Genomic DNA, 14,223 nt, shown 5'->3' on the forward strand with positions numbered 1-14,223 from the left:
TGCAAAATCATATCTCTCTTTGGAAGGAACAGCTGTATTTAGCCATAAGAATATTAAGGTAGATATTTTCGCTTTAGAAACATTTCTGATTTCTTTTTCCCATTACATTCTTAAATGCCACCTGCTTCATTCGTTTCTCTGCCTTCTCAATCAAACGCCACCCACACCGTTTTACAGGTTACGGACTGCTAACATGTCTTGTGTCCTGCAGAAAATAGTTGTGAGATGCTTCCTTTGTTTTATCCCTTTATCCCTAGTCCATAAAGCTAAAACAAAATAATTATGAATCTGACGTGGGAGTTAGACCAGACAGTGGGCAGTACCTGTGTCACCTGAAATTGTTGCTGAATTCTTTTAAAGTGGAGAGGGGAAATAAAATTGCACTTTCCACAGGAAGGAATGCTGAAATTTCTCCGCTTGCTCCTGAGAGAAACTGCTTCCTCCCAGTTCGTTTTCTGGTGCCCAGAATGAGAAAAAAAAATGCTGATAAAAACAGATTTTCTGGGGTGTGAGGGAAGAGAAGGTGAGGGAAAGGTTCCCTGTCTACTCATCTGTGGCATTAATCTACATGACTCACATTCTGATATTCAGGTCATGCCACCATAATATATAGTTTGACCTATATATTTGGCTGCAAACTTGTCTGACTTGCAGGATGTAAATAACTACGAATCTCCATGCAGGGATATGGCAGTAGCCCAGCGGGATTTGTTACTTTTTGTCCTTGGCACAGAAGGCCAGCTGAACATTTTCCAACTTCTTTGGAATCACCTGAAAAATAAATAAATCTCAAAACCAGTTTGCCATGTGGTTTGGTAAAGAGTGGAGTTAGGAAAACAATTCCACAACCCCCTTGGGAACACAATACTGGTTTCATGGTCTTTTAGGAACAGAGTCCATCTAGCGCCATTGGGTCAATCTAGCTCATTACTTCTGAACCAAGTGACAATGTCTCTGCAGGGTTTCATGCAGGGATCCTTCCTAGCACTACCAGGATTGACTGTGACACTTTGTATGTGCTCTGCCATTGAGCTACAAAACTCCTAATTTGATGAGGATCTTGTACTGCCAGTGTACTTTTTCTTGGTGATATCAGCATTAGTCATACTCAGCATAGACCAAACTGAGATTAATGGAGATTATTTCAGTAGGTTTACTCCCAAGTACAATTTATCTGCTTATCACTTGCTTCCTCTCGCCTTCTTTTGCTGTTTTACTACTTTCTGGGAATTTCCTCACAGAGGTTTCTGGGAGGACCTTTTCCCCCCTGGATTTTTTGAATGGAGAAGGCAGCATCTCTTTTTAGATGTAGAACATGGTGCTGGATTGAGTAAGATTGCTCTCTGCTGCAAAACTTTGAAGATGTCTACAAATGTGTTAACCTGACCCTTTTGTCCCTTGCCTGGTACAGAAATGTTCAGGAAGAGGTGTTCCTGTCATCTTATGTATTGTACCTATATCCTGTTAGAATAAATTGGGTAATGTTATACATAGTTTTTGATTCCTTGGAGGAATCATAGGGTGGAATTATTATGCTTGGAACGAAAAGCCACGTAATGATTTTAAGCATATACAGAGATGTTAGTAGAAAATAACCAATTGGACAGCAGTACTTCATTGAGCCTCAGTCCTAGGGGGTTCAGAAAATTCAAGAGTTTAATAAAAAAAAGGAACAACAAAGAAAATCCAGTGCTCAATTCTATCTTGGTGTAGCAACTAAAACTCTGCTAAAATGGAGAGTGATTATATATTCCAAAACAGGAAGGAGGCGGATTATTAATTTGTGGAGCGAAGTACAAGATGCTATCCTTTTACCATATCCTTTTATTATGTCTTTATAATATGGAGTTGTGAGCCTGTAGATCCCATACTGTCATCTGAGACAGCTTAAATAATGACATGAATGGGGAGGTGGAGTTGAATACTTTAGAGGTAATATGAAAGAGATAACAATAAATTGAGCAGTAGTGGGTAAGCAAAGAGAACCTTGGGGAAAATGAGATAAAGAGCAGCTCCCTCTGTATGCCCGGATTTCTCTTACTTTCCACATACCCTGCTCCATGCATCGTCCATGCATGGATCTCAACGACTCGTCTAAAGGTGTGAGCTTGCTTTCCCTCCAGATTGTACGTAATGCAAATGACCCATTAATGTTGTCCATTAGCTCCTGCCTTAATCATGTGCCAGCTTATTCCTTATTAACAGATGATTCAGGTGGCGAAAAGAAGGCCCGGTCCAGTCTGTGAACTAGTTCAGGCAGGCAGACAGTAGGTGTGCGGTTGTCAAAACCATTCCTAACTTGATTCATGTCAATCAATAGTCAGCGCAGCTCGGAAGCTGCCGGCAGCCTCAAAAGGCTCTAAGCTGCATGTGGCTCCCCGCTGGACCTGGGATTAGCATATTTTTTGTATTTTAGGCTTGCTAAGCCTTAGGGAGAACAACACAATCATTAACTGGGCATTAAGATAGTTGAGAAGCCAAGTCCACTCCGTTTTCGTACCTATCGCTTGAGCAGTTGGTGCGCTTGCCCCCACATAGATAATTATAAGGAAGATAAAAGGAAGTTCCCCAGTGAGAGCTGGGTTTTTCCCCCGAAATCTGAGAGCATGGACGTCTGTCAAGCTGAGACTCTCCTCCCCTTCTTTCATCCTTGTATGTTCATTAATTTTCAAGTTAAACTGCTTCCATCAAGATTGCAGTAGTAAAGCTGTGATATGGAGAGAAACAGAAAAAATTGGGACTAGCTGTAGGTTTGAGGCAGTTGCCCTGCAAAGCGTTGGTCATTGTATAGTAAAGGTAAAGGGACCCCTGACCATTAGGTCCAGTCGTGACCGACTCTGGGGTTGCGGCACTCATCTTGCTTATTGGCCAAGGAAGCCGGCGTACAGCTTCCGGGTCATGTGGCCAGCATGACTAAGCCGCTTCTGGCAAACCAGAGCAGCGCACGGAAATGCCATTTACCTTCCCGCCGGAGCGGTATCTATTTATCTACTTGCACTTTGACGTGCTTTTGAACTGCTAGGTTGGCAGGATGGTCATTGTATAGTTTCCTTCTAACCCTACAGCTGCAGACTCACTGTCAGCAGCCCCTGAGTCTGGGAAGCCACCTGCAAGTTTAAATTTCCAATACTGACCAAAGCGCCTAATTCAGCTGTGGCTGCAAAGGAAGAATCGGAACCAGTGTGCCGCTGCTTGTTCCTTTGCAGTCCAAATGCTGCATTTTTTTTTGAACTTAGCATCCTTTTCTGTCCCCCTTCCTGGTTTTGCAGCCAAACCTTAATCACTTGACACTATATGATGGGAGGTGATTGACAGGTGGATGGCCACGCCCACCTATCAAATTGGCCTGTGAAGTGTTGGTTACTTTCAGATCTGGCTCTCCAACTGGATCATCTAAGGATGACACAACTACTCTAGCTGACAGCACCCCTCCTCAAATACTGGAGTTTGGTTTCCTCCCCCTCTCCCCATATGTGAATTCATTAGAGATAGGCTGAATTCTTCGTCCCACAAGCAAGGAATTCTATAAACTTAAAGCATTACCTCATTCCCCCCCCCTGAGGAACTAATCTTTGAAGGCCCATTTTATTATTATTATTCATTTTATTCCTATACCGCTTTATATTTTCTCTTTGCTTCCTGCCTTTACCTACCTTAAGTAATATCCTAACTTTAGTACAGTGTTGCCTCAGGTTACATACGCTTCAGTTTACAGACTCTGCTAACCCAGAAATAGTACCTCGGGTTAAGAACTTTGCTTCAGGATGAGAACAGAAATCGTGCTCTGGCGGCACAGCAGCAGCAGGAGGCTCCATTAGCTTAAGTGGTGCTTCAGGTTAAGAACAGTTTCAGGTTAAGAATGGACCTCCAGAACGAATTAAGTACTTAACCCGAGGTACCACTGTAATCTGTCTTGAAAATATATGCTGCTTGATTATTGGGATATATTTCCTGGACATGCAAACTTAAGAGCTCCCCCCTTTCTTTCTTTTGTTTGTTCTATTAATAGCATCTTTTTCTTTTTCTTTTTGCAGTGTGTCGTTTTCGCTATGACTTCTGGCCAAATGTGGAATCACATTCGTGGGCCCCCTTATGCTCATAAAAATCCTCAGAATGGGCAAGTGGTAAGTTCTCCTATTCTACCAATGTATAAAAAGAATGATGTCATCACAGGGGGCTATAAATTCAAGTTGCAGGGGAATAGGGTATGAAAATAAGTGACGATTATTTACCTTCGGGGGCAGTTTTTTCAAAAGACTTGTGTCTAGCACATGCTTTTGATAGCACATGAACTTAATGAAATTGTTTTTCAGGAATGTGCAGTGAACATAAGCAAATGCTTCGTCTGTAACCAAAGTTCATGTAAAATTGCTTCTACCAATTGTCTTCTAGCCATACCAGCAGATGGACAGACTGCATACTAATTATGGCTTTCCACTCTCCCTATAAATCTTTAGTGAGGTTTTAAACTTTTTTAGTATATGTCTGCACGCATGTTATACAAAGAGATGACAGGAGGCTTTATCTAAGGGTGAGCACCTTCTACAATGTCAAGATTTTGGGTAGAAAATTGGACTACCAGCTTCATTCTAATCGGCTCATGTCATGAAGTTTTTCCAGCAGTTCAGTTCTATACTTATTTATGCATAGAGTGTCTGGAGAGGCTTTTGACCTGATAAATATGTTTAGAAATGCAGCCTAGGTGTAGCAAATGTTACTTGCATGGATTATTTGTTTGCAATTTATTTATTTGCAAAAAGGGCTATTAAGGGGAAATAAATGGCAGCAAACAGAATAAAATAACCAAAAAATGTATTCATTTAAAAGTACAAAATATATTACAATTCAGTTGATCAGCTTCCTTCATAATAATAATAATAATAATAATAATAATAATAATTCATTTATACCCCACCCATCTGGCTTGGTTGCCCAAGCTACTCTGGGCGGCTTCCAAGACATAAAAACATAATAAAACATCAAACATTCATAGTAACAATCTGATCCAATATAAGAGTCACAATAACTTTAAAATAAACAACTTACATTAAACATAGCAACATTCAACAATCCATCAGAATCTAATAGTAAACATAGCTGCATCACCTTCTCAGGGAAAGCCATGGTGAATAGATGAGTTTTAAGCAGCTGCCTGTTTAACAATGCTGTAGCTGCCTGGCAGGTGTGTTTTGGAAGCGCATTCCAGATGGCAGGTGCTGTCACACTAAAAGCCTTGGTTTTAGTGGACATGAGACTAACATCAGGAGTGTATGGCCCTTCTAAGAGTGACTCTCCCAAGGCTTGGTGACCTGGAAAGTATAGATAAGGTAAGGCCTTCTCAGAGGTAGCCTGGTCTCAAGTCCTTTGAGACTTTGCATTTCAATATCAATACCTTAAGCATGTTGTAAACATTAGCATATGTGGTTATGGAAGATGGAAGTAGCTTGTTGTTTATGCTTCACATAGTCTGTGCTACTTTTACTTCTTTTAGAAATGTTCAGCCCCTTTTCAGAACATCACCTGTTTCATCAAACAGTGTGTGATAACTAGAAAACACAGAAAGCTGAATATACACAGAAAGCTGAATATACTGTCTCCCTCAGTGGTGAGAGCTAGTTTTGTTTCATCAAACATAGTAATTTAAAGGAAGACATACAAAAGCAATTGGTTTGCAGGCCCCTTCCTTTGCCTTGTCCTGCATTTTGGAACCTCTCTAAAAGTATCTCCTGAATCAAACTGAGCAGGAAGCTGTGATGAAGAAGGAGTAGGGTCTGGTTAAAGTGAAGTGAAGTGTCGCTAGGATGGAGGGTTTAAAAGATACTGGGAAACATTGTAAATAGATTTGCATAACTTAGTGGATGATCCCTTGGTTCAGCTGTTGTAAATTCTTCATCATTTGTAATGAATCAAGTCCCAGGAGGTGCGTTCCGACTGCATAATGATAATCATGCTTTTGACTTCAAAGGGTGATTTGAATCTCAGATGGCTCTTGGGAGTTTGTTTTTTGTGTTGGGTGTATATACATGGTTTTTAGAGTGTAATCCTCTTTGAACTTCCTGCTGGGATACAGAAGTGGAAGAAAAGAAGTAAGACTGATATGAAAGATAGTAAGAGAAACTGTCACAAGAAAACAAATGTCAGGGCTTTGACATAAAGACCTCCATTTCACCTTGTTTCCCACCAAACACAGAAGGTCTAAGATGGGCTGCATTCTTGAATTGTTCTTTGAAGAAAGCAGAATAAAAGTATTATATTTTTTAGGGGGGGAAATCCACAAGTCATTGAGTTGGTAGTTTACAAAAATTGGATCTGTCCCTCCCCCTTCCTGCGAGCTGAACTTCCCACCATTTTCATGCATTCTCATTACTGTTTAATGAAGAATAATTTGCTTAGTCTTGCAAGAGGAAAGCCATTCTTAATTTTCTTTGATACCTCATATCTTAATTAGAGTAAGAAAAAAAAGTGACGGACTGAATTTGATGACTGATCTACTTGGTGACGGGAGGATAGTTGCTGATGGATGGCATAAAATGACACATTTGGTCTGGCAGCTTTGTTATGCAGAACTTTGACTAAGGAAGTAATAAATAACTGTGTCACTAAAACACTGTGTTTAGAACAGCTCAGAATTTTTCATTACTCCATTTCAGGATTTAATTTATGATGCCTTTTATATGGAGTGACAGAAAGGTGAGAAATGGCAGAGAGCAGACAACTGATGCTAACAATTAAATTAGGGTTTGTGTGTGTGTGTGTTTAATAAAGTGTAAGTTTTTATAGATTCGGTTTGGAATCTCTGTCCCAGAGGAGGAATATAAGGAGACCTATTTTCATTACTTTCTGCCTTTTTCTCGACATCTTATGATGTGTTGTCAGTCCTCTAATAAAGGTAAAGGTAAAGGTACCCCTGCCCGTACGGGCCAGTCTTGCCAGACTCTAGGGTTGTGCGCTCATCTCACTCTATAGGCCAGGAGCCAGCGCTGTCCGCAGACACTTCCGGGTCACGTGGCCAGCGTGACAAGCTGCGTCTGGCGAGCCAGCGCAGCACACGGAACGCCGTTTACCTTCCCGCTGGTAAGCGGTCCCTATTTATCTACTTGCACCCGGAGGTGCTTTCGAACTGCTAGGTTGGCAGGCGCTGGGACCGAACAACGGGAGCGCACCCCACCGCGGGGATTCGAACCGCCGACCATGCGATCGGCAAGTCCTAGGCGCTGAGGTTTTACCCACAGCGCCACCCGCGTCCCCAGTCCTCTAATAGTGATAGTCTTTTGCTTAGGAGCTGTTCCTTCTGGGAGACATTGAAGGGTGGCTGGCACAGTTCATGTTCATATGCTAATTGTCATCACTGTCCAGAAGCAGCCCAGTGTATAAGAGCTATCCCTCTCATAGCATCTCCCAGAGAGGCAGCCATGCTCATCTGTTGCAGCAGAAGCGGCAAATGGCCCTGCAAGCTAGGTAGGGATGAAGTGAAACTCGTAGCAGTTCTAAAGCCATTTCTTTTTTTTCTTTTTTTGACATTTTAAAGGATTTCTTAACCTTCCGCTGGGGTTAAGGTGGGGCTTTTTTGATACTGTAAACAACGTGATTTTCCCAGGTTGCTCTAAGTGAAAAAAAGCAAACTTCTCAGAATAATTTTAAATAACAGATTTTATTTTCAAGCACCATAAAGTCTAGCACACACTATTGCCCTCCTGCATTCTCCTTACAAGCGCCAACATTTGTAGCACAGAAATTGCAGTTCAGCATCACTGAGTTTGAAATGCTTAGTAATTCAGCTAGAGCATAAAACAGTAAGTATGCCATCATTTTGGCGTTTGGGCTTAGAAACTGCCCCCTCCGTTCTGTTCTTTGTGTGTATGTGTTCTGGAGGGCAATGGAGATGAAGGCCGTGGCGATAAGGAGCAGTCACAATTCTGCCTTTGGGGTTCTTTTGCCTCTTCTGTAAGAACTGGGTTAAATTTGCCAGGGCACTCCAGAAAATAGCCATAAATTCTGGAATTAGAAAACATTCCATTTTAAAATGTCCAGAATTTATCAAGTACGTACAGAAAAAAAGAACTTAAGTCCTGCTTGCCTGCTGATTCACCGGAACATTCTACTGATTGACGCAAGCCAGAATGTTTTCATGAACGTTGGTGCACAAAGCAAGAATGGGAGAGCGAAGGAGGAGCCTCAGTGCTTGCCTGTGACTTCGCAAATCATTGTTTATGAACCCGTGGAGAGTCATCCAAATACGGAGATGTTGAGCCTTTACAGGGGTAATAACATTTCAAATTCAATTTGTTAACAATGGAAGAACAATAAGTGCCAAAATTCAAATATTTGCAATGCTCTGAATGTGGGGAAAGCTGGCATATGTGGGACAACGTGCTTCAGTTTTAATTACTGCCTAAGTTTAATATATTTCTGTAGGATTCACAGCATCCCCAGAAAGAAAGGCACGGTTGCATAAAATTATATATCCACTGTTAGGCCTACTCAGAGTAAACCCATTGAAATTAATGGACATGTGTGCGTTAAGTTCATTAATTTCAGTAGGTCTACTCTAACTTAGTTGGATACAGCCCATTCAGAGAAAGTGTGTAGCTCCAGATTAAAAAAAACAGGCTAGATAAATGTGCAAGGAAACAATTCTTCACGTGCATTAAATATCCAGTTAACTAATGAGGACATTCTGGACATTATCAACTATGACAAATGGTTGACAATCCAGCTCTGTTAGTAGAATGCTTTGAATGTTGGAAGAAAAACTTCTTCCATTCTCTGTCAAGGGCAATAAGAAAGCCATAATGATGTGTGGTTGAAGGTCATAAAGTTTAATGAAATAACATCTCGCTGGAACAAAGTCTGAGTATGCCTCTTCTAAGGGGACAAAATAAATTACGGTGACTTTTCCATTTACAAAATAAATAAATAAATAAATAAATAAATAAAAGTACATAAAACGGTCCATTCATTTGGAATACTTCAAAATGCACAATAGATCTTTTTATTTCTGCCCTTTCTATTTCCCTAGCTGCAATTATTTAACATTTATGAAATATAATTTTGTGTCTCATTTTAAAGTCAAAGTTCTTGAAGTCTTTTGTGCTGTGTGTGCAGAATATCAGGGGTGGTGGCAGGGCAGATCTAACACAGAGTGGCCTGTATTTCAAAGATATTGTTGCTTGAGAATTGCTCTAGGAAAAGAAAAGTAGAGACCACGTCTTTGTAAATTCTTGTATCAAAGAAAAAGAAGCATGTTTATCCATCTATTATTTATTTGGTGCTTGTTTATGCTCCTACTAGAAATGTCGCTTCTGGTATTGGATTCTGTAAAATACAGTAATGCTGTTCTCATTCATCTGATAAACTGGGAAGCTAGTATAAGGTGAAAATGGTTAAATTAGTTGCACCATTATAGTTAATGAGACTTCTCTTGCCAAGATAGTCTGTTATGCACTTGTTCCATTATAAATTCATGCATTACAAGTGAGCCTTGCTAAATTAGCTTGCACCTTGACTTTCAGCTTGTTAAAACAATGCTACAATATATGGAACATTTTGGGCTTTATTTTGCCAGAAAAGCTAGCAGTTGCAACACTTGCATTCCATAAAAATTGCTAGTTTGTAAGCGAAACATCCAATTTATCAAGCTTGACCTTGTTTTCATCTCTACCACTGATATATATCTGCTCCCTAAGCTGCAGTACCACCCCCCCTCCCAACTATCACTAAGTTCTTGTTGTATGGATCCCTTGACTGAGAAGGTTCAAAGCATGCTAGCTGTGAGAATGGAAAAATCTTGGTTATATTGTTATATCCTGTTTACAGGGAAAGAATTGGAATCTTAACTGGGCTAGTCCAGTCCTTCAGGAATGCATAAAGTAGATATATGTGCACTGACCTAAAGTTGCAGGGGGAGGAAACTGATTTATGTTGGAAGCAAAGTATAGTCCAGTGGATTGAGTTGGCCATTGTGTCAGGGGGCACTCTAGAATCAAGTCTATATAATTTCCTATTTCTATAACATTGTATTTTTGCAATACAAAAGATATAGGTCACTAGAGAAATTTTCTTTTGTATTCTTTCTGTTCTTTCGCTACTGCATAAAAGGTGGCATTTGCTCTTTATTTCCTTTAATGAAATATTAACATTCCAATTTAATTTTGTTAATGTGAAAGTTTATGTACCCTATAAATTCTGCAGCTGATGTCGTCTCTTCTAAATGAGAGAACGTTAATTTCTTGCTGAGGCATATCTGGTGGGCTTCAACGTTCTCCAAAGTAATAAAATGTGGTTTTCAGAATGAAATATCTCTCTGAGGTTGAGCTACTTTGAAGTCAATGAAGTGGTAGCTTGTGTTCAGTTAACTGGTAGAGGATACAGTGCTACCTCTGGTTGTGAAGGGGATCCGTTCCGGAACCCCGTTAGCAACATGATCAGAACGCACCCTGTGCATGTGCGGGTCATGATTTGCCGCTTCTGCGCACGCGCGTGACGTCATTTTGAACGTCTGCACACGTGCAAGTGGCAAAACCCGGAAGTAACCCTTTCCGGTACTTCCAGGTTGCCGCGGGACGCAACCTGAAAAGATTTAACCTGAAGCAAATGTAACAAGAGGTATGACTGTATTGTTCCCACAAGCAAGCATGATATATCCTCTTGGTGTCACATCATGTCATAAACAAAGGGTTGTCAACATAGTGTTCATCAGAACCAATGTGCCTCTCAGTCTCTGATGGTGCAATTTTGGAAAGTTCTTTTGAGAGAGGCCATTTTCCATCTGATGGCTACCTCCTTTTCATGAACAATGGGCATACTGTTGTGCCATGGTTACACAGATACCGTATTTTTTGCTCTATAAGACTCACTTTTTTCCTCCTAAAAAGTAAGGGGAAATGCGTGTGCGTCTTATGGAGCAAATGCAGGCTGCGCAGCTATCCCAGAAGCCAGAACAGCAAGAGGGATTGCTGCTTTCACTGCGCAGCGATCCCTCTTGCTGTTCTGGCTTCTGAGAGTCAGAATATTTTTTTCCTGTTTTCCTCCTCCAAAAACTAGGTGCGTCTTGTGGTCTGGTGTGTCTTATAGAGCAAAAAATACAGTATATGGTATGGTTTGGGGGGCTTTTAATGCTACTGTTTTGATAGTCTAATGGTTTTTTTTACTATTGCTTTGTGTTTTAACTTTGTAATCTAACTTGGGATTCTGTGTGATCTGAAAGAATAGAATTTTACTACTATAAATGTACAGATTTTCAGACTAAATGGTGATCAAGCAGTTTCCCGTTTTCTCAGCATCCATTCTGGGTGGCTCTCCTTTAGACAGGTTTTGAAATCTGCTGCACTCTGAAAGTCATGTGAGCAGTTCACAATATATTAATGTTAACTTAATATGTGTCTTTTCAGAATTGTTATAAAAATTAAGTATGGTTTAAGTCATTAAGAGGAAAAGAAAATGTTGACTTTGCAAGGTCATAGTCAGCATTACTGCATGGATTTCTTTTGCTTAATCCTATAGTGTGCCCCATGGCATTTGTCTAGCTATCTACTTTAGTGCAAGTGTAATAGAAAAAACCCCTCAAAACAGGCTTTAAAGGAGATAATCAGTTCTTACATTCCTTCAACATAATTGTTCCATGGTCACCAAGATTCTTGTTTTTTTGCACTTGGTGTATACATAGTATCGCAGGGTGAAAAGGAAATGCTCTCTTGAGTGCATTAAAACCTTAGTGTTCTGCACCAGCGTTTTAACAGACAATGTCTGAGTGTGATTTTTCTTTCTAGCATTCACATACTTGTTTTCTCTCGCGCACACTTGCACACTCTTGTATACGTATTTCATTTTTTGTGTGAACTGGATTGTACACTGAGAGCCGGAGGCCATTTCCACCATCGTAGCAACACATTCTACAGCTGCCGTGGTCATGGAAACTGTTGTAGGTAGTTTTCATATCCAAGCCCATTTGCAAAGAGTTTTCTCTATGCAAATCCACACAGGAGAGAGATTACATGAAGAAAAAAATGATTGGCCATTTCCCATGAGTGAATTGAACCTTGGGATATGTTGCTTTGTGGGGTCCAGGCCCGAAATGGACGAATCATCCTAATTATCTCAATGCTTTGGATGAAAATAATGTTGGCTATTTCTGTCACGTTTCTAAAAGTCTGAGACTTCTGTTATGGTTAAAACTGTCAGAGACTGGCGGTAACCCCAGAATTTAATCGAATCTGTGGCCAGTATTGATGATGCCCAGATGAAGTATAAATTGAGGCTACTTTGAGGCTACTTTGATCAAAAACTATACAGCATTTCTTTAAAGAGCATGAATCTTTTTAGATGCATAATGAAACATGGAATCAAATTGGGTTGCTTCGTCCTTAGATATTCTCTTTATAAAAATGCCATTTAAGTCAACTTTTGAAAAAGATATATTTCTCAGTTGTAATGTTTCCTCTGTTCATTTTGAAAATGCAGGTTTGGTTATTCTTGATGCTTTTGTTATCACTGGGTAAGGTCTGGCAAAAGAGATGAGAGCAGATTCAAGTGAATAGAGGTTGCATTTTAATTCCATCAAAACGAAGTGAATTTCTCCCCCAGAACATTCATGTCTGATAGGGTACATCACACAGTATTAAAAGTACTAGTTTTACACAAGACAATTAAAAGAATAACCTTCAAACTTTCTCTGCGACTTTCGGTCTCTTATCATTCATAGAAATGTCAGAATCATAATGCATGTACTCATGAAGATTTTGAACTGTGAATAGAGGAGGCTTCCTTTTGAGGTTATATTTGCTGGAATAGAAAAGATAACAGCATTATCAGTGTTTTTTTAGTGTAACCAATTTCTCATTGCATAAACTGAAATGGACTTAATGTGGTTCAAATATTAGTTGAGTGATAATATTGGACTTGTGATATAAAGTCAGGACATTGCTTTTAGATGAGGTGCAACTCAAATAGAATTGTAAGGTTTGGAGGAGTTAACTTTCATTGTTTGGGTATTTTAAGCCTTATTTGCGTATGCACGCTGCATAAACATTTGCCTCACTCAAAGAGCTAGTCCACTTATGTATGTTGATCTCTCATAAATTTCAGCATCAAGTGATAAGTTGCATGGGTTTAAAATCTGATCGTTTTATCTCTGTTTTATTCCTGAAATGTTTTTGTATGATGAGTTGGTCAGTTGATTGACTGCATGTCACTCAAAGAACAGTTACTGAGTGAGTACAAAATACACAAAATTATTAAATGTGTGACTGGCCCATCACTGATAGAATTTTAATACCTTCCCACATTATCTTATGTAGAGCTGACCCCAAATACCCTGGTTTTGGTACCTCATTTGCAGGCAGTGAAAAGGGAGGGTGTATTGTATTGTGTGTGTGTTTTTATATCTCCTTAGGAGCAGTTTATTTTTTAACATATTTTTATTAAAGATTTCTTCGTTTACAAAAGTATGTGCAATGTCTTTTTTTTTCAAGTTACATTTTCTACAGATCAGTTTCATTTGTTGAGACATTACAGTACAGTGGTACCTCGGGTTACATACGCTTCAGGTTACAGACGCTTCAGGTTACAGACTCCGCTAACCCAGAAATAGTACCTCGGTTTAAGAACTTTGCTTCAGGGTGAGAACAGAAATCGCGTGGCGGCGGCGCGGCAGCAGTGGGAAGCCCCATTAACTAAAGTGGTGTTTCAGTTTCAGGTTAAGAACGGACCTCCGGAACGAATTAAGTACATAACCAAAGGTACCACTGTAGTGTTACATTAGGAAGAAAAGGGGGAAAGAGGTGGAGGGGGCCATGGTGAGTAGGGGTGGGGTTGGGTGGCGATGCTTCCATTTTACTTAATGTAAGTGTGGGGTTTTGTGTCAGCATCGCTTCTGCAGGTTCTCTTTACTATTCGTTTGTGTTCCTTTGGTAGTAAGAGAGGTTGGGGTTGGCCTAGGGTGTGATTGTTTGTTTGTGATTGGCTGTGGTTGGTGACCTTATTGTATTGTTCTTTGGGGTATTGCAAAGGCTTGGATGGCTGCTGCCAGGACCGCCAAACCTGGTGACAGTGTTGAAAAAGAGGAAGGGGGCCAAAGTGCAAACTTCATCTCCTCCCTTCTTCTGCCCCACTCCTGCTTTGGGCAGAAAAAAGTGTCATTAAATATAGAGGAATCTAGAAATTAATGTGCACACATAAATGAGGCCCCAAAAGAAACTGTTAGGATAGAATTGGGCTATAGTCTCA

The 14,223-nt window shown here is 40.2% G+C and overlaps 1 protein-coding gene across 1 annotated transcript in view; it reads left to right on the forward strand.

Annotated features, from left to right (window-relative positions):
• The window catches only part of TUSC3 (tumor suppressor candidate 3), a 129,216-nt gene that overhangs the window by 65,556 nt on the left and 49,437 nt on the right, over nucleotides 1-14,223 (forward strand). The window contains exon 6 of the mRNA XM_083458434.1: nucleotides 4,035-4,124. Coding sequence (XP_083314560.1) covers nucleotides 4,035-4,124 — 90 coding nt within the window. The remainder of the gene's footprint in view (nucleotides 1-4,034; nucleotides 4,125-14,223) is intronic.

This window comes from Podarcis tiliguerta (genome assembly GCF_965153285.1).
Source record: "Podarcis tiliguerta genome assembly, chromosome: 9".
NCBI classification, from domain to species: Eukaryota; Metazoa; Chordata; class Lepidosauria; order Squamata; family Lacertidae; genus Podarcis; species Podarcis tiliguerta.